The 26,921-nt window shown below is 41.4% G+C and overlaps 1 protein-coding gene across 2 annotated transcripts in view; it reads right to left on the reverse strand.

Moving 5' to 3' along the window:
- Positions 1-251: 251 nt before the first annotated feature.
- The window catches only part of TFCP2L1 (transcription factor CP2 like 1), a 37,878-nt gene continuing 11,208 nt past the window's right edge, over positions 252-26,921 (reverse strand). Inside the window, exons 3-15 of one of the 2 annotated variants that reach the window (XM_075757027.1) lie at positions 19,089-19,165; positions 17,354-17,459; positions 16,976-17,082; positions 16,228-16,380; positions 14,936-15,046; positions 13,106-13,197; positions 11,658-11,706; positions 11,468-11,561; positions 10,487-10,577; positions 9,713-9,813; positions 8,557-8,699; positions 6,558-6,609; positions 252-6,109 (exon numbers count right to left, since the gene is read on the reverse strand). In XM_075757027.1, the coding sequence (XP_075613142.1) occupies positions 6,072-6,109; positions 6,558-6,609; positions 8,557-8,699; positions 9,713-9,813; positions 10,487-10,577; positions 11,468-11,561; positions 11,658-11,706; positions 13,106-13,197; positions 14,936-15,046; positions 16,228-16,380; positions 16,976-17,082; positions 17,354-17,459; positions 19,089-19,165 (1,214 nt within the window). In that variant the 3' untranslated portion in view covers positions 252-6,071. The remainder of the gene's footprint in view (positions 6,110-6,557; positions 6,610-8,556; positions 8,700-9,712; positions 9,814-10,486; positions 10,578-11,467; positions 11,562-11,657; positions 11,707-13,105; positions 13,198-14,935; positions 15,047-16,227; positions 16,381-16,975; positions 17,083-17,353; positions 17,460-19,088; positions 19,166-26,921) is intronic. The other variant, XM_075757028.1, reaches the window with a different exon arrangement.

Here is a 26,921-nt window from a genome sequence, read left to right on the forward strand (position 1 = left end):
GCTCATGCCTTGACCTGGATTAAATATGAACTGGTCGCTGCATTGTGCTGCAGAGAAATTAAGTCAGTCCCAACATGACGAAAACACTGCAGGACATTTGGCTCCGGCTGATGTTGTCTCTCACCAGAACTTTGCAAACTCCAAACCCATCACTGAGGGGGTGCCCAGCACCTTACAGTTGCGCACTGAGGAGGAATCGATGCCAAGGCTCTCCTGCACCCACCCACACCAAGCAGAGACGAAACCAGTACTTCTTACAAACAGGTTTATTTGCATTTTGACTGGAGCACAGATTCTAGATACAGATTTCTTCTGCACAACAGTACAAGAGCCAGTGCAAAATATGCTTTTTTTTTATTAATGTACAAAAAAACCCCAAAAACCAACAAATGAAAAGACAAAGAGTGTGGCAGTATTTACTCACAACTGGTATGCCTCAGCCTCCAATCGACCCACCTCCACTCACCCTCGCCCGTCACACCGACTTCATGGTCAGCATCACCTGTCTCAAACGGCTGCGTTGTCAGTGAAGAGAGGTAACTCCCCTAGCCCTCTGAAAGATAAACACTCACCCCAAGCAAACTGGGACAACAGCAAGCTACTTTAAAAAGTTGTACACACAACCTGCTCACCAATGTGTCCTCACACAGGCAGCAGAAGAATTTTGAGGGAATAGCAAAAAAACAGGTACAAATTGGAAACGCACAAAAAATTAGGCACCAGCTTAACCCATTGTTTTTAAAACAGAGGCAAGGATGTTAAGATACACCTCCAGTCTGCCTTCTCATATTCACCTACCGTAGTGATGACCAAGACCAAACACCCCCCACTTTGAGTACCCTGTGCTGTCAAACAGATTATAATCTTAAGAAAATATTTCTATTAGTAGCATAAAGTGAAACCATTTCATAACTGGAGGAGAAAGAGAAGCTAGAGTCTGAATCCAAGTATTTCTTTGAGAACAGTCAAAAACAAAAACAGAAACAAAAAAACCCTGTCCCAGTCATCCACCAGATGATTGTTAGAATTACAGCCAATGCTTAAGCAATACAACATCGAGCTAGGAAAGTCATTGTACAGTTGTTCTGCTTAGGGAGTAGCTCTTACTAGTTTACAAAGCATTGGGCAAACTATTTCTCTTTAACTAATTTTCAGAAGCTGCAATATAGAACTGCAGTGTTAGTGCAAGAATATGCTCATCTTCAACAAGGCCTGGGATTTACATTGCAGAAATTCATCAAATTTACATCACTCCAAGTGTTCCATGTCCAAATCATCTAGAGTCGTTATTACGGACTTTTACATTTCTACCCAAGGAATGGCTGGGTTTCGAAGTTTGATCAACCAAAGTCTTTTACACTGAACTGCAATTTAACAAAGCAGAGTACCAGTTAAAGCCAAAGAACACAAGTACTCAGCACGTACATGTTTTGATACAGTACAGTATGTATGTGTGTATATATATATACGCATAAATATGTATATGTTACATTATAAGGAGAATGTCATTCAGGACTTCTCAACTACAAGAATCCTTTTACCACCTGCAAATCTTGAAACTTCAGCCCTTTAAATTTCACATCAAGACAATTAGAACTCCAATATTTTCCAGACTGAATTATTATTTCTAGTTTAGCCAATTAACCAAGCAGGGCCAGCTGAAAGAACAGAAGCTTTAATTTTAATAACACCAGTTCTGCCACCTCAGGCAGATGGCACAATTTCTATCACCGGATCGTTTGCTCCTTCCCTGCCCTGAAGGTGGTCTCATGGGTATTTCTATGAGTTCTCAGACCATCGCCAGAGCCATACTAACTGATCTGTAGCAATTTACTCAGTTGCCAGAGAAAATGCCGCAATTGATCAAATAATTTCAAACAGCCAGTACAGTTCTGATGAGAACTTAGCAATACTGGCTGGAGTCATATTGGTTTTAATCATGTAATGGTTCTGCCTTTTCATTCCCCGCAAGCCCACTTCTACTCATAGTGGCTGTCACCACACATACAAGGTAAGAGCTGGACAGTTTGGGATACCATACTAGTCATTGTAATCCTAAAACCCAGAGATTATAAAGGTCTGCTGTACAAATTTCACATATAGAGCTGAAGCTGAAAAAAAAGTCATTCAAATCACTTTGAGCAGGAGGTTTCATTTGTTACTTTTAAAAAAAAAATAGGAGCAACAACAACCAAAAAAAAAAAGGCAAGAAGAAATGTAACAGGCACATAAGACCACAGTAAATGCAAAACCTTTTGGATATTTAGATGAGGGGGACCTACTCATCTCTCTTGCATTTAGTCTATCTAGAATTTAGATATCTAGCCCAATCATTTGTGCTTCCTGCAGTCTTGAGGAGAAAAAAGCTTCCTTCAGCAGGCTGTCACATCCTCAAATAGGGCAAATGAGTCTCTCCAGGGACAGCAGACCCTCTGTAACCACAGGGAGAGTCTGAGCAGTTAGCTAGATCACCCACCCCTTACACAGGTGAGACAAGTCTATCTCTCACTCATAAGCCACTAATAAATCCTGGAGGTTTTGCTTGGTTCCTGCATGAACAAACACCAACTTCAACAGGGCAAGGGTTTGTTTTTGGGAGGCAGAGGGGAAGGTTGGTCGGCAGTCCAGTCTCACACCAACGCTGCTCTACTTGCACTAGGCACACAGCCATGACGGTTCATGGCCAGTTTGCCCACGTACAACCACCTGCTAGTTACGCAGCATCAGGCAACAAGGCCAAAGGGTGCAACGTGTTTTCCTAACACCCAGAGATGCATCTCAGTCTACACCTTCCCCAAGAGGGGCAGCGGAGGAGGTGGTGCTAATCTCCTCTCTGGTCACCAGCGACAGGACATGAGGAAAGGGAATGACGCTGTGTCAGGGCAAGTTCAGACTGGACATTAGGAAAAGGTTCTTCACAGAGAGGTGGGTGGTCACTGGAACAGGCTCCCCAGGGAAGCGGTCACAGCACCAAGCCTGTCAGAGTTCAAGGAGTGTCTGGACGGCACTCTTAGTGATATGGTTTAGGTAGTCCTGTGTGGAGCCAGGAGCTGGACTCAATGATCCTTATGGGTCCCTTCCAACTCAAGATGCTCTATGATTGTTGAGTGTTGAAGTAACTCGACATTCTCCTAGACACCAAACTAACTGTGCTGCATCTTCATGGGTGTGTATGTTACTGAGCACAATCCTCCAAATTTCTACTGGGACTAGAGAGGTTCAAGAAGGACCAGAACTCCTCTGTCAGGTAAGCATAGGCCTTACACACACATTAAAGTTACACAGCTTTACAAACAGGCTAACATAGATACAACAGTAGAGCCCACCTAGTAGGACAATATTTATGATCTATGTGATTGTTTACTCTGGTATACCTTCTTACAGCATAGAAAGGAGAACAAGATACATTGTCAAATTCACCCTCATACCAGTATAAAATTGTTTTATTAAAAAAAATTCTAAATATAACAAGGCCCTAATAGAGAGTTATTTTTGTTCAAAATTAATCAAGCAAGTGCTACTGGAACACTACGAGGAGTTTTGCATATAATTCCTTATGGGCAAGATTTGTTCTTTTAAATAATCAAGAACAAGGTTTTATTTGTTTTCTTTTTTTTAAATAAGTGAACAGTTCTCAGTCCCTAACTCTGGGAGCAAAGCTACCTCTATCCTTTCTTCACATTGCTGTGTTTCAGTATTGCTGTGTCCCCTAAATTACATGGTTATCACATGTAAGGGGATACAGTTCAGGCTATACTCCTGGCAACTCCAAGGTCTTTTTTAAACCTTCAGTGCCCAGGGCCGGGGGCTCCCCAGCTGCCCCCCTCCATGTGCACGGCAATGCTGAGCAGGCTGCAGAGCCAGGAAGGCAACACAGGCCCCAAGGCAGGGTCGAGCTTGACATGGCCTCACCTTCCTCTCAAAAAGATGGCATTCCCATCCTCTACAAAGGCGTATCTTCCCCCCAAAGGTCCCTTCAGCTTCTCTGTCTGACCTCCGTCACTCCAGGAGACCATATACAACTTCCTCACCTACACAACCTGGTCCTCAACCAAGAAGCCTCAAGCTCCTTCACTTTAGGGGGAGGAATCGCCATGTCCCAAAGTCCTGGGCATCCTTTTAGGAGAAACACTACAGTTCATGGAGCATCTAGGATAGCCAGTTGAGCAAGATCGTGCCTAAGTAGGCAATGTTACTTAATTAGCTGAGTTGGCTGAAGGTTTTCCCATTGTAACACAATTTTTCTATTCTAGCATTATTTTTGGTATAAAAAAAAAAAATCAGTGGAGATGGGTGGGGTTTATTGCACAAAACGATGCTTTTAATGAAAAAAAAGTTGCTTTTCTCAATATTTTGCTGTTTGTTTCTGTTGGGGAAAATTGAAACACATTTTTGTCAGAAAAATATCAGTACGTGTCCGTCCTAATTCCTCCAGTGTCAGCTGGGAGCTGTAATTCACAGGGTTCCATGTCCCCCTCTTTCACAGAGGGCTGAGCTCCTGGGCACCCCTCCAGCCTTCATGACGCATTCCCCCTTTGACTAACCCATGGTAAGAGCAGCATCATGGGATCTGTAACCCAGCCAAAGAGCTGGGCCCCAAGGGAGACACGGCGCACAAGGCACTTGAATGGTAATTTCTGAGGTCTGCAACAGTAGCTCAAACTGATGCTGCTTTAAGGGCCAAATGGATTTAATTAAATGTTTCCATTTCAAAAGGCTAGAACATTTTATTCAGCATTTTCCAGATGATAGTTTCTTATTTTTTGAAAAATTTCCATTCCAGGAATATTTTTGGTATTTCAGCTTTCCATCTCAATTCACGATGAAATTAAATGTTCAAGTATCAGAGTTTGATGCTATATGGACATTCTGTTTGGGAAACAGCCTTATTAATTAGCTACCAAAAGTGAAATGACTCCATCCATGCAAGAAGGGTGTGATCCAGTTTGCCTTTGACATCAGTGGAAGCCACTTTTTCAGCTTAGTGGAGCCTGGATGGCGTCTCAAAAGACCAGGGGAGGGTGGAGTTGACCATAGTTGCAGATATTGGAAACAGAAGTCAAGAGTGAAATAGCAAGAATATAAGCAGCGGCAACTAAGATGATCCATTACCTGGACTCAATCAAAACCCATTTTTACTTACTTGAGTTAGTAACAGGAGGAAAAATCATTAAGATTATAAAACGTAATTGCCAGTTACAGTAAAGATAGCAGTTAATCAATGCTTTGTAGAGTAGAATAAATCCATAGTATGAATTTGTCATGAGCTCTATAACTTTCAATCTTCAAAACATTTCCTCAGAAAACCTTCATATACTCCATTCAAGGAGACTATTCTAAAGCTAAAGATAGAATATGGTACTGAACTGCTTGCCTCATGTTGTCTGTCCTCTGTCAAACCCTGCAAAATTGTTCTGTTGGACTGGTATTACAGAAGCTCCGTCAGGATGGACCAAGGTCACTGGCTTTTGAGCACATCTACAGATGGAAAGCAGCTAAGTGTGGGCTTCCAGCGTTGACACTCTGGGTGAGGACTGGGCACCAAATCCATCCTCTCCATTGCCCAATCTGTTTCTAGATTTAGTCCCAAGCCTTCCACCGCAAAGAGTAAAAGAAGAGCCCCAGGGAGCCTATGTCCATCAGCAACAGGGTGTGTGTTGAAAGCAAGAGAGCACTCAGAACAGTAAATACATCAATTCACCCAACCATGAGGGGTCTCGAGAATTGGTTTTTGTTTATCTTTCATTTCCCTTTAGTACAAGGCAGATGTTTCTAAGCAATAAGCAGAAACCTCGACAATTTTTAAGACTAAAGAGGGAAGGAGGAAGAAACATGCACAAGCTTTGAGGATGTTCTCAGCTCCGGCTTAAAAAAAAAACCCCAAAAACAAAACAAAAACACACCACCAAAAATGTATATCTATAAAAGCAAGTTCTTCCTTAAGCTGTTTGGTAATTCTTAGTTCATAGGAGCATTTTATCCAGAAGGTTCTTCATGTTTCCAGTCTAGGTTGTAGCAATCTCAGTGAGGCACTAAATTTTAGGCTGTTAAAGTCTTTCTGTGCAGCACGGTCATTTTAAAATGATGTGGTAGCCATCATTGCTTTCAGCTGAAACAAAGAAATGCAAAGCACTTTTTCATTGCTTTTAGAAAACAGCACAGATACAGAACTCCAGATTTTCTTCTTAGGTAGTTTGCAATAGTCTTGTTCCACAACCCATTCATAAAAATCAATGTTGAACATCTAGGTCAAAGTATTTGTATAAAAAAAACCCCAACATACTAACTGTCATCTTTTATCATTTTACTAGAAGGTTTTCTGCTCGTTTATATCAGTGGTATCAATGGATTTATGAAAGTTTTATAACAGCGTAATTGAGAGGAAAGCATAGACCAATCAGTCTATCATAGTGTAAGTTGATGCAACATCTTGACTTACACTAAATTAGATTACTTATCTTTTCAGGATAACAGCATCGAGTTTGTGATAATGTTTAGTGCAATTAAAAAGAGAAATTATCTTTACAACTACAGGTAATAGTGGCAGCAATACATACCTTTTAATGTGCTGATAACAAAACAAGATTCATCTTGGAAGTTTTGTACCATCTGAAGGGCAGAAGGAAAAAAGCCAACACAAAATATTTTTAGCAATTTAATTCAAGTTTCTTTCAGTGCCAGCATAGAATTTAGAGCAGAGTTATCGAACAACATTTGGTGTCTAGTCCTACATAGTCCTGAGTAATCCTGCCCGTAAGATTATTAAAGTACATGACTGATTGATTAAGGTCTTTGCAGCTGCTAATGTGCTTGAGAAGCTTATACTAAAGGGCTTGCCTGGAACTGATCTGGCTTGTTCAGCATTTTACCATGCCGTTTACAGCTCTTGATCCTGCAAGTTCTTATACCACTCCAGTTAGTCTATTATTAAAGACCGTGATCTTAATTGCCTTCAATGAAGCTATACTAGTTTAGACTGGATGAAGACAGTCCCACTCCTAAAATCTAGCAATGGTAACATACATACATTCAGCTGAGCCATGAAGCTTTGTTGAGCTTACATGAGCATCTAGGATAATATCTAGAGGTGGTCAGCCCTGAGAAATGGACTCCTTGCTGACTAAAGGAACATTGCTACTTATAAAGCCATCTTTAAGCAGTGTCCGCTTGGTTGTTTTGACCAGACATTAGTATAGATGCTGTGCTTGCAGGAATCATTTACCTGTTTGTATTTTGTCAAGGCACAGCAATCTTAATGAAACTGCTATGAGAGACAAGGCAAATCACGGGAAGCAAGATCAGTATCTAAAACTATCCGAGTTATTCGTGACAAACAACTAGATTTTCAGAACACGTGCAGGTTCTAGTGAGGCCCCTAACTAAAGGGGTGAGTTAAGAGATTCAGCTGACTTCAGATCCAATCTGAAATGCTCATTTAAGCTTCATCCTTAGTCAATACTTCCTCCCATCTTAGAGTAGCTGCGTGGTACAGAGGAGGTGAATTACCTTCAAGATGTGTCTCACAGTTAGAGCAGATGCTGGACACCTAACTTCAGAGGGGATGCAACTAGAACCTCTCTGATCAGCTCAGAAAATCCAGCTTTAAGCAAAAGCCTTCTCCTAGCTATTTATCAGTCAAGTAGAGCATGTTCCAGCTGTAAGTTCTCACACCAAATATCCTTTTCATCTTAAACTAATTTCCCTATTCTCTTTTGGGTTTACCATCCACCCCCTGCTCTTGCAAATCAAACTTCACTGGCTAGTCTGTGTGTCTGTGCCTAATGATGCATGAAGTACATTCATAGAGTGCCTCACTCTTGCCGCTATAGTACTAGGACAAGAAAAAAATTATGAAAAAAGCAACAGACGTTGTTAATAATTCACTTAAATAAATACTTAAGGCCTTATACCCAAGCTGGTTCAGGCAATTCCCCTACCAAGAGTTGCCTCCAAGCACTTTACATCCATAAAGCATCAAGGTTTCAGATTTAATCAGGCTGAAATAGCAAGGAGACTTTAGAGAAAAGCATTACAGCCTTCAATTTAGGCTCCAGTTGAGACCTATGCTCTGCTTCATTTGTTTTAACAATGTTTCTTATAAATGAAGCTCCTTAAGTGATTCTGGTGCATGAATGAGTAAGTAATTTAGTGGGAGGAAAACAGGAAGAAGGGCAACTCGCTATTAACCTGCAAGTTAATGGAATGGACTAAATTAAGCCATCATATAAGGGCACACAAACAGCTAACAGAGGTCCATGAAATTATAGTGTGCACTTACACAGCACTGACTCTGACCCAGTGGCTGTAATCATTGGCCAAGATGTAAGACTAATTACCCTAAAGATTTTCAAACTTGCCTTCTATAGGAAACTTTCCTATCAATTTTAAAGGTTCTCACTTTAGATCCTTTCTTCAGAATGTGTTTAAGTAGCCAACACGAAAAGGAAATGACCAATTTTGTTGTGTTTTGTTTTCAAAAAAAAACACCTCTTACAAAGAAAAAAATCTTAAAACTATACCAAAATCACTGGCATAATGTTTGCATTAACCTCTTACCTCGTTGCTCACTAATACATGGATCCCTGTGGGTCCCTGCCGATAGATTCGATTTATCTGCTGTGGAGAAATGCTGTACAAGTTTGCAATTTTCTCGATTAATTCCAGCGTGGTCAATTCTTCCAAGAAGATTGCATGATATACTGCAACAAGTTGACAACAATTACAGAATTACAGAGTAATTATAGAATAGCAACTACAGATAACACCAAGATGCTCAATATGAACAACCAAATAGGTTTAAGATCAAGGTTCAAATCCTGACAGTAGATAAACAAGCTTAGTAACTTTAAAGCAGCCTCCAGATATCCAGCTTGATGATTTGTAGAAAAATACCCAGTATTGGATGCAGTGGGCAAATAAAGCACACATCACTTTTGCCCAGAGGAAAACACGGGAACTAAAGACAACATATATCATGGGGTACTAAAAAAACCCTCTCATAAAGATGTTAATATTTTTGGATAATCTACTTTTACTGATTTTGACATTTTAAAGTAGATCCAATTAAATAGTAAAACACATGCTATGATGTTACACAAAAGTCGTATTTTATTAGATGTTATCCCACTGACCCCCACAGGCACAAACTAAAGACTACAATGCATCAAATAACTGTAGATGATAGTATTATTTTTTAAATCCAATCCAAATGGTAGAAACAACCAGGTAGAAAAGCTGTACCTGTTTAATGCTATGCACAAGAACTGAGGACAATCTCTATTCTCATTTGATTGTACATCACGTCATAAGGGATAGTTAAGAGCTGTGAGTCCACAAAAGCTTTGAACTTCCAAGAATTGGAACCTCACTTTAAGACATACCGACCTTCCATAGCCCAGAATATTTTCAAACAAGCCATAGCCTAAAGCTAATTGTGGATGGGAAGGTAGTTTTTAATGCTATGGTCCCTATTAAGAACTGAATAGAGGCTTTGCTGTGGCATTCTGCAGATAGCTTGTAAGTTGGGTCTGTTTCCCAGGCAGACAGTACCAGTTGGAATTTGTAGCCCTGAAACTAACCAAAGTGCCAGAACTGGGATAAACAGGACTTCTTCAAACGCGCATGACACCAAGCTGTCCCATGCAGGAGCTCAGGCTAAAAGCAGCACTCTCACCAGATAAGTGTTTAACAAAATCCATACATAAAAACTTACCACAAAGACTGCCATCTCCATTTTCTCGTTTTTGGTGGAGATGGGACCTGTTTTGCTCTGGTTCTTGACAGACATAAATTGTCATCTTGGGCCTTACATTTCTATGGATTATTAAAAAACAGTAGTGAGTTATTTAGTAGATCTGAAATCGTTCCAGTCAGCTAGCAAACACTGAGAGATGGAATCATTCAGGCTGTGCATAAATAACCAACTAAGGGATAGTCTTGATGCTGGTGACTAGATGTCTTAGGAGGCCTAGTAAGAGCCTGCTGGGAGGTGGTGGTACAGTGCAGAGCACCTTAATCTCTTCAGGATCAGATAAGAATAAACAGCTTTCAGCACTTGCAAGCAGCTCATCATACCTGCCTTTACTGATCTGAATTCCTGCCCAGCTGGAGGATTTATGTTATTGCCATATAAGTAAGTTTAAGAGTCATTTGAGGCTCCAGGGATTGGTTGGTTGGTTTGTTGCCTGTGACGCAGATGCAACACAGGGTATCGTAGACTGTGTCTCATATGAAGCTGATGGAAGCTATCAGCTGGTAGCAAACAAACCACTGGAGATCAACATTATGACGCTTCATTTCAGCAACATTTCTGAGCTGTGCTTGGATTTGAATACCATTATGATCTCCAGCCTCCGAGATGACCTCTCTGAAGTGTTTAAAAGGAGGTCTAAATGCTACAGCTCTAGGATTAACTTCTAGTTAACACTGAAATTATCAAGGGATGCTGCCATAATAAAAAAAAAAATAGGAAGGAAGACGTACAAACCTTCCTTTGATTGCATTAAAGAGCCGAATTCCATCAGCAGGCCCACAGATTTGAACAAAATCTTCTTTGGACATCTTCAGTAAGTCAGCACCTACATATTTCAAATTGATTTTTTTCAGAAGATAAGCAAATCTTAGCTTCCAAATTGTGTGTATGGGCAGCAGAAAAGGGCAGGGGCAGAGAATCCACAAAGCTAAATCAGACAGATTTGCCTAGAGAAGTTGCAAATTCAGAGAGATGTACACTGCAAATCAATCATTGTGAAACAGAGAGCTAGAAGCTGCCAAAAGAGCAGTGCTGCACTGGAAGATATTCTATCCAACTCAGAGACAAGCTAGTTATTTAAGACTGGCCATTAAATGGCCCAATTTTCTCTAACTGCCATGTTTACCAGGTTGTTTAATCATGTTGCAAGTCAAAGAGAGGCTCCTCAAAGTTTCAACATCTTTAACAATTCCCCCTTCCACCGTTTTACTGCTGCGTACAGCTATCTAATGGGAGGGTACAGTGAAGATGGAGCTGCAGATGGAGCCAGACTCTTCTCAAAAGTGCACAGGGACAGGGTGAGAGGCAGCAGACAGAAGATGGGAAACACCGATTAGGTATAAGGAAAAATTTTTTTTCACTGTGAGAGTAGGCAAGTATTTGAAGAGGTTGCTTAAAGAGAGATTGTGGAATTTCGAACCTTGGAGATACTCAAATGTAACTGCACAAAGCTCTGGACTTGCTTTAAGCAGGAGGGTTGCACCTAATGAACTCAAGTTCATTCCACCTTAACTGATTCTCTTCCATCTTAACTTACCCTACATTTCTACAAACTGCTTTGGCAAATGCTAACTAATCTAGAACAAAAGAAAAACCACACTGGATCAGACCAGTGCTCCCACCAACAGTGGCCAGCAGCAGATGCTATTGATATGAAGCATCAGCTGCACTTACAAAAGAGAATAAAGACAAAATAATTGGACTGTTTAAACTCACCCGAAAAACTTGAGAAGAGTCTACAGAATGGAGAGAACCTATTACGATGAAGCCACTGCTGGGCATCTTGAATAGAAGCAGAAGGAAGGAGATGCTACATTGCAAAAAGAATAAGAAGGTCTTGAAATGAACTGTTCACCAGTGTCCTAAAAAAGAAAAGCACCACATTAACATGATCTCAAGTACTTACATCATTGCTGGGAGGCAGGAGCTCCACTTGGTGGGTTGGAGAACTGTTGCTAAAAAAAATTATATAAAGTTGGAAGAGAAAAAAAACATTATTTTAAATTTTACATTGCAATGTCCATCCTCTTCCCCCTCCTTCATTCGACTCAACTGTCACAAGTTACATATCAACTCGGCTTTTTTCTCTATCAGATTTTAAAACAGGTGTTCAAAATCTGAACCAAGGAAAAAACCAAACTGTACTTCAGCCTCTTGTTGGTCAGTTGAGGTCCTACTCAGAACTGAGACAAATACTCAGTTCTGTCCTCATTCAAGCTTTTCCATACAGGTGACTCGCTAATGTGATGCCATCTAAGCAAGGAAGTTGTGACCTACTAGTATGGCTGAACTGAAACATTCTACAAGCCAGAGATCCCCTAACTAAATCCACTCTCTAATAACAAGTCTTTGCAAAAATTTAATAAAGAACCTTATAATTCAAATCTGGTGTTATTTTAAACATAGTGAATTGCAATTTAACTATATTAGATAAAACCACATTTCTACTAAACCCTCCCAAAACACAGACAGGACTTTAACACATCAAGGATTTTCCCAGAGTTAATAATCTACCTCTGGAAGAAAATGCTCTAACAGATCTCTCTACTAACACCAATTTTTGTCATTTCAGTGTTTCTCCTTATTCATGGGTTGAGGTTGCTCAGTGAAAATTTGTGATACAACAATTGATTAATTAATGAGCTGTGCAGGAAGGTGACAAGGCTGTAAAGTCCTAGAGGAGGAAAAGAAAGTCCTATGACAAATTCCTATGGGAAAATACATTGCAGGGAGGACTCAGAAGTACCAAGGGACCCTGCTGTGTATTTCTGTCATCAGCTATCATCTTGGGTATTTCAGGACCACTAAAACTGTTTCTTTATGACAGCTATATTAATGAATTAAACATGCCTCCTGTTAATCCTTTGTTCTGGAACAGCTCCTCAGAACCCAAGCTGTTTTGCTCCAAACAGAATTTCTTTAAATCCCATTCAACTGGGAATTCAGCACCTCAAACCACCTCGAGACAGAAAGGAAGGAAGGAATACCAATTCTGAAGAGATGCTTAAAGCCTCTAACACTCTTGTCAGAGATACTGGGAATTTCTGGTACAGGACATGGTGTGTTCTCTGAGCCCCACAAAAGAATGAGAGAGGAAATCCACAGCAGAAATTGTGCTGGTGGTCCTCTGATGCTCACCTCCCATAAGCAGTGAACATACAAATAGTACTCAGCGTTACAGGGAATTCATGGCTGGAAGATCTTAAAAGTCTTTGTGGGAAATGTTTTCCCCTTTCTAGGAAGGGTGGTCCTTGACCTCTTCTTCCAGAGTATGAAATGCAAGGACACACAAAACACATACACATGAAGGCTACCATATCAACAGGAAAGATAAAGCATTTATTTGTTACATACCCATCTCCAAGGTTGAAGCTGTTGGGAGAACTGTTGTAGCTTGGAGATGGAGCATTGTTCATTTGATAAGGCACATCTGGCCAGGGAGAGCACTGTTGGAAGAAAGGCAGCAGGGACACTTTCATAAGGATGAAAATAAGGGATTTGATTCTCCTCTCATACCACATTCATGCTGTTGCCACGCCACTAACTTCAGCTCATCCCTCCTGCTGGGAGGAGGAGACAGGCCATGGATTTTCTACACTGCTCGCCAAGCGGGCTGTCAGGGGGCCAGATTGATTCCAGTTGTGCATTCCACATTTCTCCCATTTCACAAAGCCTGTCCCCAAATAACACTGGGCCAAAGTGTGCACAGCTGTAAGTCAGAGCAACGCCAGTAAGTCAACTCAGACTGAAGGCAGCAATGATATAGAAATACCCCTGGTCTCAATTATAAATCCCTAATTAAATCCAGGCAAGAGTGACAAATACGCTCCAGTGGCATTGCTTCAGGTTTATACCAGTGAAAGAGCAGAATTTGAACCAGCCTGTTAAAACCTCTGGTTATTACTTGAAGAGCTCCAGTTATAAATGGGTATTACAGGGAGAAGATTTAAGATAGACAGACACACACAAAGCTACTAAAAGTCTTCACAAATATAGGCCAAACTCCATATTCCATTACAGTAGTATAAAACCAGGGTAACCCAGCTAGAATTGGTGACTCTGTTCTGAATTTAAGCCACTGCAATCAGCAGGAGAAATCTAACCCTGTGGAACCTTCCACCATCAAGAGCTCAAGAAAACGCTCTGTAGTATCCTTGTTTGCAATGATAAAAAGAAGACAAGCGTAGCTTTGGAGTTTTATCATCTCCACAAATACTAGCAAATCTTTTATCATCTCCACAAGCACTAGCAAATATTTAACTCTTTGGCAACCCACACTTCCCCATGCAATATGTCAAAGTGCATCAGAGCTCACAGGAAGCATTTGAGATCTGCCAACTCAGTAGAATTAGGTCTGTGTACACAAGAGCCTTATTAACAACCACCATGTTGAACTGGAAATCATGCTGGCTGCTCCTGGCAACTTGAGGAAAATTGAGTGGGAGGGACTGCATCTCACAAGCAGGAAGTTTAAATTAAGAAAATCCCCTCATTTTTAGAAGTCCAGCAGCCACTTCAAAAAACCAAAAACTAAATCAAATGACAAAATATTCCCATAGGGAGACAGAACAGCACTTTTAAACCACTGTCTTGAGTCCGGTTGCATAGTAATTCTGCAGCCTGGGGTAAGCTTCTATATACATCTTAGTAATGGCAGGGAGGGGTAGAAACACATCTCAACACCAGATGCATCAGAATATAAGACATTCAAGATATTCCTAGAGTACAAGCCAGAATCTTTTGAGATCTAGTATGTAATACTAGCCTCATAGGCACATGCACAGAAAAACAGATTAATAATTTGATCAGCCTATTCATCTGTTCAAGTGCTCCATCTCCGACATGAGCTTTTGCCAGACAGTTCTGAAGAAAATGCCTCATACAAGTGGCATCTAAGTATCACGACAAGTGCCCAGGCACACGGCAGAAGATACAGAAAACACTTCTTTTAAAGTTAGGCTGTTAAGGGTTGGTTTATACCCTGAAACATAAGAAACTTTGGCATCTTTTATAAACTTCAACAGTGAGAGACATTTTATAATTTCATTCAGGTCTCAATTTTAGTCAGATCTGGGCATACGTGTCTCCACAAGACAATCTCCAAGGCTCAGTTAGACTGCATTTTCTCTCAAATCTATCTCCCAACATGCCAAAGTAGTACAACACGTGTCTAAAACGCTTTACCTCTGTGAGAATAGTTGTCTCATAGGAAGGCTGATACTTCTCCTTCTCTTGGGTGGTCTTCTTCTCCATTTTTTCCCTGTCAGTCTTCTGTTTTCTGTCTGCTCCTTTAGGCTATAAGCACAAGCACAAGCTTTCCCTTATGCCAAGTATTACAAGTTTGGAGACAGAGGCCAACAGATTTTTTTTCTCATCTGTTCACAAAAGTCTCCTTAAAATTTATGGGGACTCAACATATGGAACAAGATCAGATCTGCATTTTCTAGACAAAAGAATTAGTCAAGCAGCTCTACTGTTTCTATAACATCCCCCATTAATGCGTATTGCAATTCCAAAGTAGGCTGACCACAGTCCTGAGATCTGATACTGGCTATTTCAGACCATGAGCCCCATGAGTTATGCACTTCTTTGGTGTTTGTACCATCTCTCCAGGAACAGGAAAGACACTGCTCATAGGAGCAAGACTGGAGCAGCAAATTCTTTGAGAAAACAGGCCTATGAAAAGCTTGTTGTTAAGTGACTACAGGTCTGCCATGCACAAATTAGGAGCTTCAGAGATGAACAGAATCATCTTTCTCTCCTCCAAGTAGCATGGAGAGGAACTCTGCTGCAACCAGCAAAGGGTATTTAAGATCTCCAAGTTACACTTTCACTGTTCATAGAGGATGGAATCAAAGAAACTGGAGATGCCCATATTGTCTTGATTGCCTAGGAGCACCAAAATACAGTGGATACCCTGAATATCATTAGGGTAATATGTTAGCTCAAAATGACTTAAACCCATAGCCTCAACATCCCCGAGAAACTGGACCATATTTTGTATAGTTTGCAATAGGCATCATCTTCAGGACACAAACTTATGGCGGGCAATGCCTTCTAGAGACTACTTGTCTATATTGCATAGAAATTTATTTTGTGCGCTGATGCCTCTCCAATGGGTTTTCATTCCAACCAGTCGAGGTTTGAGTTGCTGGAATCATTACATTTAATACAGCATTTTTTTACATCCACACAGCACAGATCTCAGTATTCATATAGCGTTCAAGGCACAATGAACTGGCATAAGTCCTGGTGCGGCACTTGGGTCATTTGAATTTAACTACAAATGCTGTGTAGCAGCTCAGGGCTTATGTCACTTGGTGTGCAAGAGACCTGTTTAAGATCTTAAGTGTACCCAGTTAAAAGTCTGTTCTTTTACCCCACTATTTGCATCACTCCTACACAATTTGAAAACTGTGCATGTTCCTGTGTCTTTGTGTAATTCAGTTGATGACAGAGCTAAAACTACCTCATACCTTGAACACTTTGATCTGGCAGCTTGCAGAATGCAAGTGTTCTGTGTATTCACCATTTTCATTCTGCTTAAAGGTGTCGATTTGCACCCGGAAGGGTACCCCTTTCTCTCCTCCATGTTTCCGCGGAGTAAATTCTGTGCTGATGCAATGTACCTGGCAAAACAAAAGCTATGCTCATCTCTGGAGACAGTTGGAAGCTGTGCAAATCTGAATTTCAGACTCCCTGAACTTGCAGGGTGCCTGAACATGAGGTTTTGGCTCCTCCCGAGAAAATAAGAGAGGCAGAAGAGTTCAAAATATTTTCAATTCTGTTCCTCAGGACAAAACAATTAGAAGAACAAGGAGCCCGGAGAGAAACACAGCATCAGGAAGAGCATCCTTTGATTTAAGTAAATCCCACATACAGATTAAAAACAGATAGATGGCATTTGGGATGAGAAACAGTCACGAAAGAGGAAAGCAAGCAAAACTAAAAGGTTGTGAACAGTTTCCTCCAGACAAAACCCATGCTTAGAAAGCAACATCCTTTAAAAAAAAAAATCCTAGCTGTAGCAGATAGTACCCCAAAGCTAGCAAGTAGGTTTAGCAAGTATCCTACAAACTAATTATACATAATTGTTGCTTGAGTTTCTATATATTATCATTAGCATCTTTCTCTCTTCTTCATGTCCTGGCTATCTTAACTCTCCAGGTCTTCATAAGATATCTCACCATTGTATTTACCACAGGAATATCACTTCTCTCTTACCTGAATGAATGCTGAGGCTCTCTTTGATGGATCCCACAGAAATTCAACAGTGTTCAACTGGGTTGGGCTGGCCCTGGGATCCAAGATACCAACTGACAGCGGAATATCTGTAGAAGAAAACCCCTAAAATTTTAAAAATATTAAATTGAAGAAGAGAAAGCATTTCCATACAATTACAAGATGCATGTGAAAAGCCAAGCCACCAATGATATATCTATTTGGGACCTATAGTGCTAGATCTCCTTCCCACCCAAAGATAAACAGGATTCCTAAGAGAGTAGGATATAAACAAACCTAAACACACAAGCAAACATGCTGTACATCATTCAGCACCTCCATTACAAACACTACACAGGAACCATAATGAAATAGTCTCACCTATATCAAGGATGCGGTCCCCAGGCCGACTCCACCTCCAGCCCTCGAGCTGCTGATGCTCTGTGTACTGCAGGCGTCGATCATGGAAAACTACACGAATTATACTCTGTTAAGAAAAGACAGCAAGATGAACAATGTGATCCAAAGGCCCTTCTCTTGAGATGACTTTGGTTTTCCAGCGTAGAAGCGAAAGCTGATCTGTTCTGTTTCTCACCCCCATTCATGAGGAGAGCAGAGGGTCCACCTAAGAGACCCATCACCATGTTTAGTAAATTCCTAAGGGACCCCTGAGTGAGAGAGCAACACACTTTCCCCTTCACAGCACATGTCTACGCTGTGCAATGGAGCTCTGTACAGCTTTCCGGGATTCTGTCTGGAAGCACTATAGCAATGTCCACCTAACCTTAGGTGTCGTGCCAGGTAAACATCACTATACTGCCTCCACACCCAAAATGGCTCACACAGGGGTAATATTTAATGTGTTTGTACCATGCCCCAAGCCCAGTATTTCCCACTCTGACTAGCAAATGTGAAAGCCAGCTAACCTGTCCCTGCACCAGTGGAGCTGACATGCCCAGACACCTTGTCAGTGGGAATTAAACTTGATTCCAGCCATTAACAGCCAATCATTGGCACTGGATTTGCCCCAGTACACTGGCAAACTGCCCCACTACACAGTCAAATGAATGTAGAGTAGGAAAGCTTTTGTAACAGCAGAATTTTCATCTCTAGCCTGCAATGGTGCAGCCATGTCAATAACTGGAGAAAAAAAGGCTGGAATAAGAGCAATCCCCAGGGCAAACAAGTCCAAAGTACCCCTCGCTAATATATCCTCTGCATCCTACGCTAGCATGAGTCAATGACTCCTTACCTCCCAGTTTGTCAAGGCCATACTCCTGCTAGGGACTTCTGTATCAAATGGGAGTGAGCATTTTTTTGCCAATGAACCTCAGACATGCCCAAATCAAACCCTAGCTCTAAGAAGCAAGCAAACCACAGTGAGGACGCCTGCAAAATTGGAATCCCAATCCACATGCATCCTGAAATGGGCCAAAAGACAAACAGGGAACTGCTTAAACTTGGACAACATTTGAAATCCAGATTGGAATCCAAATTTTGCAACTAGTCCCCACTTCTCAAAAGAAATCCTGAGGCAGAACAGACAAGAATTTGGGAGAGGAAGGCTTGAAGGTTGGTTCCAGAACCAAGATCTGGATCCAAGTTCTTGAATTTGAACTGTTTGGGGAGGTGGGAAACAACAACAACAAAAAAAATCCCCAGAACCAAACCACCAAGTTCTGTGTATTTGTAATTATGCCCATTACCAAAGTAAACTGGAGCTATGCAGAATCTGCATGGCAGAACGATGTAAACACCAGGATCCGCCATTTGACATGTAACAACCCAGGCGTGTTGCTGGGGTTAAGAATGGAGACAAGTCTGCCTCTCAGCGGTTTTGACCACATTCACCTCTGAACTTTGGGATTCCCCTGAACCCAATATTCACAGTGAAACTCTGGGGTCATGATCACAAACAGAATAAAGGTTCCCCTGAAGCCCTGTAAAGCCAAGCTGCATAGTCCCGTGAAACTAGCACTCAACAACTCCATCGGCCCTGCTCCCATTAAAAACAATGGCAAAGTATTTTCCATTGTCTCAGTGTGAGCAAGGTCAGGCCCTTCATTAGAGGCTGTATGTATTAGCAGGAAGAAAAGAAATCTATATTTCTCCTTACCTTTACATATTTTGTGTTTAAATCTTGAAACTCTCCCAATTTCCTATTCTCAAGTAGACGGATTTCATAAGACTGACCTAGAGTTTAAGGAAACATTTCCAAGGTGTTTAATATGTTGTAGCAATGAGAGAGTCATGCTGGCATTTATGTGGCTAATAAAGCATACGTTTGATCAGGGAAAGCTCATTTTTGGTAACATAACGCATTTGCCCCCATTAATCGAGTAGGCAGTAAAGCACAGCAGAAATCTAAGGGGAAGGTTTGTCTTTTGGCAGCTAAAAGCTTTCAGTTAGGGCATTGATCATAGTCTGTCTCCCAGGGTTGCCACAGTTTTCTGGTCACCCTTTAGAAATTCACCAAGGTGTTGGAGGCAGTTGTCCCCCCGTGTCACATGGCTGTAACATCACTGCCTTCGTCTGTCCCTTCTGCTGAAGCAATGGTTGTGTGAAGAGCTGCTGGCACAAGTCGAGGCACTATTCTGGAGAGGATAGCAACTTGGGCGAAATCTCACCTTCTTCAGAGAGCAGTCAGCTCTTTAAGGTGTTTTGGTGAACCAGAAATACAAGATTTATTCCGTAAGGCCTTGAACATGGCTGCCCAGGACATACACGCTCCTTCCGACATGCGTGTGGAAGCAGCAAGGGGACCAAGGACCAGTTCTGGGAAAGGAATTCATACTCCAGCACCCCATCACCACCACCCTCAGCATAAGGAATTCGGCCTGTTCAGTAGAAGTTAGCTAGCTGGTTTATGAAATAACATCTCCCTCCAAGGCTGACACAGCAGACAAAGGAGACTGATGTCCCAATACCTTAAGTACAAATGGCTAAGACAGCACAAAAGCTCATTGTGTAGGACCAACTCTGTACAATAAACCTACAGCCGGTACAGAGGCAGGACAGGATTGTTAGGATTAATGGAGCACATGTATACCTTATAGCTAGTTTTTCTTGTTCACCTTGCTATCCTCCCTTTTACTGAAAAATGCACAAGTACGACAAGGCAGGCAGTAAGGAGGAGATCGGTTTGGGTTTTCTGGCTCAACCAGTATCTCCTGAGAACTTGCCCTGCAGAAAACTGCAAAGCAGATACATCTCCCTCTAAGCAGTTGCTACCAGCAGAGACAAAAAAAATGCTACATTTCTGGATCTAGAAATAGAAGACTTACGACAGCAGATGTGTCAGGAGGGCACCGTATTTCAGGCAGATTCCCTTTTGGGAATCCCAGCTCTTCCGGTTGCCCGCGTGAGGACAGACCATATCACTAAAGCACAGGGATAATTGTGCTTATTCATCGGGCTGACGGGGAGGGGGGAAAAAAAAAAAAAGACAAGAGAGGCCATACTGAAGCCCCAAATGTTTGCACAACACTCCTATTGATGTCAATAGGAAATGACCCTTGAATCCAGCAAGTGGCTTAGGGCGAGGGGAGAGGGGAGAATAAACCACATGAAGTACCAAATTAAAGACTGGAAACATGCATAGATCTTAACCCATCTCTTTGCACATACATAAACCAAAATAACAAGTGACCTTCCTTTGAAGATTGCTGGACAACAAAAGTGGATTTTGTAAACCACAGTCCTGAAATTAAGGTCTTCCACACTTTAACTAAAGAGACTTTCTAATGTTCCCACTAATACACGTTAATAATTGTTTACCTGGCAATTCTTAGAGATGTTACATATCTCCCTCCACAATCAATACTGTTGCATTAGCATAAAAAAAAATCAGGCTCAGGTTCACAAAATTGGTTTTCTGTGTTGTACTATGTATCTGTGTATATGTGTATCTATGTTGTATGAGGTACTTGGTACTGCTTGATGGTTCAGTTCGGGGATAGATTTCACCAGCTATAGAGTGATACAGTTCATTGCCTCAAACAAATTTACACAGCCAAGCATCTCTTGAATTTACAGTTCATCCCCATGAAAATATAAGGCTAATTAATCATTACAGAAAATTAATTTAGTATTTGAGATAATGAGCAGCTAAGAGACAGTAACATATATCTATGACTGTACTCAGATGGGGTAACAGGGACAGAGAAATGAAGTGGCATCGGCTGTGCTATAGAGGAAAGCAATGGTAGAACCAGAAGCACTGCCAGCCATTCAGCGAGTCTCTCAGGAATGAGCAGGTTTGGGGGACATCTTTGTGCACTGATACACTCCTACTCTTTGGTCAGCCCAATCTGCTTACTTGTAGTTCCAGTGAGACAAAAGAAAATAATGGGCATAAAAACATCAGCCATGTTCCCTTCAAACTAGCATCAAGCACTCAAAGACTCTGCAGCACGCATCTTTTAACCACTTGCACAGGACAGGAACAATACTGCATCCCAGCAGACAGCACATCTCCTCCTGATGGGAGTGATTCAGCTTGGATGGAGATAGAAACAGATTCTGCCCACTAGTAAGAAAGAAACTGTAGCGGAGACAGAGTTAATATTAAATGGAAAGCCAAAGAGGAAATAAAATGCTTTGATGAAAGATATATGGGTCATCTGATGTAAGCCCTGGAACTCAGTTTACGCCATGAAAAACCTCAATCAAAATGGTATTTTATGCTAACTGCTTTCCCCTTGACCTCTGAATGTTTAACTGCAGTTACTACACAGAACTGTTATCAAAACAAGCCTGCTCCCAGCCAAGCTTCATAAACACAGTTTATTTCCCTCTCTGTGGAACTCTATCACTGAGAATTTGGTCCTAAGTCCTCACAATTCCTTTATATATAAATGTTTTTGTTTTGATTTTGAAAAATTAATTCTCCCTATGACTTATTCCAGCAAATACATTGCTTTGTGGCTAATGGTTCCCATAATTCATTGGTATAGCATGGACAGGGTTCAGATACTTGTACTTTTATAGCACCAAACTGCTTGGATTATATTTTTTCCTTGAAAAATACCTTCCAAGCCTTGTTTACTCTATGTTTTCCACCATCAATACCAGCAAAACTCCTGAAATGGTGAATTACAATCTCAGCCCTGCAATTATAGCAATTGCAGAGGAAAAAGAAAAAAAAAAAAAAAACAACCAAAAAAACCCCCACCAGAAACTAAAGAATCAGTACTTGGATGCTGGAAAACAGGATCCCTTTGTAAAATAAAGCAAGTAATAGTGACCTAACCTGAAGAAACCTGAACTCCTCCGGCATCAAAGAGGGCAAAGAAGTCACTCAAGGCTCTGGTACATAGATCATCTATGAATCCCGCATCACCAACTTATCAGCACTAGCAGGCATAGACTGCAATTTTCTACTAAAACTAAATCAGTAACAGATCATTCTTACTCAGGTATCTAAATCTGTAAAGAAATGTGGCTGCAAGTGTGACTAAACCAAACTGTATTCCCAGTTTCCAAGACCAACTGCAACCAGCTCAGCCCAAAACATACAGCTGAAATATAGAGAGTTCCCCTATACTGAGTTTTTCTGTCTGTCTCAGATGGAAATACAGATTAATATAGGTTAGACTACATCTTTCCATGTCAATGCTTGGTGGTAAAGCTAGAGACAGGGGCAGAGGGGACCAATGTTGAGACTCTGCAATGATTTGATTGAATGGTCTGACCTTGACCAGGACAATATCTTTGTCCTCAGCTGACAAAGGTTTAACATCCACAGGGCTCAGATGGAAGGAAGAGCCTGAAAGAAACAGGCAATGGAGAGCAGCGGTTTCACAGCAAGCTCCCTTTACCATGGTGATATTCAACATTGCTGAATGTTAGTCTTAAACCCAGTGCTAAAGGCCAGCAACTTGCTGAAATTCTTTTCCTTCCGTGCTCTGGACATTGGCCATAGCTGCACCACCACAGGTTCAAGACAGCTTCACAGCTGGTGACCAGCCTGGTCATGTAATATTGAGCACATACATACGAGGGCACCTAAAGCATCTCTGTCACTACTTGAAATGAAGAATACATTTTGCAAGCAAATCCCCAGCACAGCTGAGGCCAAAGCAGGCTCCTGCCTGCCTGCGCGACCCGGTGCTCCCCTCACACGGAGCTTGCCACAACCCTTCTTCCCTACCTCAGGCAGGGGACACAACCGTAATAAACATCTGGAAAACCACATTAAATTCCTGACATGCAATTTGTCTCCCAGCTTCACTGAAAGCTTCAAGGGCACCAATAAAAACCTGGGTGGGTGATGATATACTGTAATTTGTATTTTGAACAGACATTCCCTGAGTAATAGCAAATTTATGCAATATCCTCCTAGGCTAGAGTTTGAGCAATTCTGCTTTACAAACAAGAGTAGTATCCAGCAAAGTAGTAACCACCCAGGTCCAAAGAGTTCCTGCTTGGTTATTCATAAAGCAATTTCATCTATCTTAAAGAGGATTTATAGACTGTTTACTTTTTTAACTTTTATTGTCTTCGGTAATTAATGCACATTAAATGCAGTCATGACCACTTAGTTTGGGGACAAAAACTGAAAGAACTGAAAGTCAACAATTTTCTATGGATGAAAAATAATTTAGTTCAACATGGGAATGCTTTCACACGCTCAGAAATTACAAGCTACAACACTTTAACTGATTTCCATTGCTGGAATTTAGTCAGCCGTCAGGAATTCTAGGCAACTTCTGATTATAGAAGATTATCATTATTTCAAGCTCAAAGTCACATTTTGTTCAAAGATTATTTGCTATACAACCACAATATCCTGCTTGCTTTTTTGTTGTTTTGGTATTACATTTCAAGGGCCACTTGCACTACGCATTTTGTGGTTTTCTGCATGACACACCGATACAATACACTAATTTCCAATTAGGATGCTGATGTTCCAGACCAATATGACTCAGGCCTTCCTTCTAGCCAAGCAGTCTGCTTGCCTTTCCAGCAAATAATTAAACCCTAACCTTATACTAAGCAATATCCCCAACAAAAGTCAGTGGAAAGAAAAAAAAACAACTGCGAGTCCTCTTTCTCAGAATGGATCCACACAGCACCAGACAGAACCAGCCTGGAAACTGTTTGATTATTAAGCCAAGCTGGCCAATAAAAATTCCATTTAGCAACTTTATATGGACATCCTAAACAGCGCACAGATAAAGGCAAAGGAATGCTGACAGTCAAATGCAGCACACAGAAGGAGGGGGAGGGGGAAAAAAAAGAAAGCATTTATCCTGCTAAACCAAAGCACATCCAGCAGGCAAAAGGATCACCTTTGAAACAGCCGAATGCAACTATTCAGGGCATCAGGCACACACTGAGATTCTTCTGACAAGAAAGATTAATGAACCCATAGGGTAAACAGGCAAGAGCAATGGATATGGCATCTGAACTTGCATGCTTGATTGTCCACACCTTTTTAGCCAGACAAAAGCAAAAATAAAACTTAGCATAAGACTCACTGAAGTGTCCCGTGTGCAGACACTCTGCAGGAGAAGGAGCAAGGACAGAATCCTCCCTCCCCAGGCCACAAATGGCAGTGGATATTCTGCAGTTGCTTCCTGTAGCCCCATTTGACAAGATGCTGTAGGAGATGTTTATCCAGTGGATATTATGAATTCACTAGCTACACAATAGGCCACCCTGAAAGCTCCCGCTATGCTAGAAACATGGAAATCCTGCAAAGGAGGAACAACTGTGGGCCAGGAAATGCAAAAGGAACACAAGAGCTATCCCGATACAGTAGTCCATCTTGCCCCACATCTCATCTTCAACACACCATGCAGTTATAAGCGCCCAGGGATCGAGCAGGGTGGACATAGCCCACCCTTTCCTGGCCATAACTTCCCAGTTTCTAGTATTCAGTGTCCAGATCAGATCCATATCAAGCTGCCCAGTCATGACCAATGCTCACAAACTCCTCTTCTGTACGATCTCCTTCTGAACTTGCTTATACTGTGGCAATATAAACCACAATTTACACATGCCTTGCATCAGTATTTGCAGTCTTGCCCTTCACCCACCTCCTGACTGTTTCCTTTTGCAACAAAGCTCCCTTAGCTCCACTGTGTTTCGGTACCCGAGTCCAGTAGCAAGTGAGGACACCTGCCCTACATGCCACTACCACCAGGGCAGCAAGACTACAGGAACACAACAGACCAATTCAACTACTAATTCTACTACCACACCATAAAACTACACTATCATGTCTCTTCCTAGGTTTTGCCTCCTTTTACAATCCTCCCCCAACTTGAGGGGATTTCTTTGTCCCCTTCTTTCTCTTTCCTTACCTCTTTCTTGTGGGAAAGCCAAACACATGCCTTGGAGACAAGTTTGCTGGAAGAAAATTTCAGTGCTTATTTACTATATGAACATTTGGCTGAGCTCTACTCTTCCCAGACTTTTGAAGATGGTCTATTTCACAGTGGTAACACTTCATAGCTAACAGGCCCTGACAGAAACACTCCTCATTTACAGTGGTTTCCACCCAAAAGCGAGGGATGGACATTTAATTCCTCCAAGACTGCAGTCTAACTTTGAATCAAGGACACAAAACCAGGCAGTAGACACAGAAACACTCCAGTTGCTAAGTTCACTGTATGCACTTGGGCTTCTCTTGCATAGACCTTATCCACTTTGTTGGACTCCACCTAATCTACGTGGTGGTATAAACTTTGATTTGTAATACCAATTAATCAGTGAAGAAATTACAGACTTCTGACGGAAAGCTGAAAAAATATCTGCCCTGTGAAAATAATTTCTTCCTGTATTTCCACTTCTCTAGCATGTACTTGAAACACCCAGGGCTATCTTAGTCACATCTGCCCAGCTCAGAAAACCTCAGCCCCCTCTGTGTAAGTAAAAAATACAGGCTTTTTCTGGTTTCAACCTGTTCTAAGTCAATTTGGACAACAAGTTTTATAGCTCTGTAAGAGTAGCTTTGTATGTAATATTTACCTGAGTTTCAGATAAGTAAGAAGAATGGTCCTGGGTGAGGGTGCTGAAGAGGGATGCAGAAGAGCTGAGTACAACTCCTGACCCCACCCAGCAGCTCCCTCTGATGCCCTCAGGTAAGTCGCTTCCTTCACCACATTTCTGTAGTAAGAAAGTGGGAGAAAGCAAGTCCCACTCCCACACCTGGCTACTCAGTGCCTACCACAGAGCAGGGGAAAAGATGTGATTGACAACCATCCCATCAAAGCAGACCGTACCTTCGACACAGGTCACAAATGTGGCACCGAGCTAGGACAAGAGGATTCTCACTGCTCAAGTACTTCCTGCCTAATTTCAGGAACACATAATAAATGCTTGGTAGGAAGCAAAGGGAAAAAAGGGTGGTTTTTTCCCCAGCCTTTTCAGAAAGAAGGTATCATACATTACACCTATACAAACAGCTAAACATGTCAAACCTACAGTGTTTCCCAAGCTTCTTACTGCTACCTAAAATGTGATCTTTTAGGACACTGCAAGTTAGGGAAAGCTAATTGAAAATTTTCCACATCTTCTTAGACTGATAGGTACATTGACACAGACAGCAAATGCTGTAAAAACACAGGCAAAAATTTCACTATCATAATTACAAGAATCTCAAAGTAGATATGGATAATGGAGGAAAGTAAAAACGTGACATGGAACGTAAGGAAAAAATCTTACAGATATTCTCTTACTTGTCACTACCCTCAGAGGAACTTCTGAGCACCTTCCTTCAGAGATATTGAAGATTTATGGAAGTGGGAGAACAAAATGCAGTGTAGGGGCTTCCAGTAGGAGTTGTGCACAGGCTACAATCCAGCCAGTTCACAATCCCATTTGAATTTCATCCAGATGTTAGCAACAGAAGAAAGGATTACAGAAAGAATAGAAAACAGTCTCTTCGTTAAAGGACAACTGAGATTTTAGCTTCCTAGGGACAACAGAAGTCAGATGCTCT

The sequence above is a fragment of the Balearica regulorum genome, chromosome 6 (genome assembly GCF_011004875.1).
Source record: "Balearica regulorum gibbericeps isolate bBalReg1 chromosome 6, bBalReg1.pri, whole genome shotgun sequence".
Lineage (NCBI taxonomy): Eukaryota > Metazoa > Chordata > Aves > Gruiformes > Gruidae > Balearica > Balearica regulorum.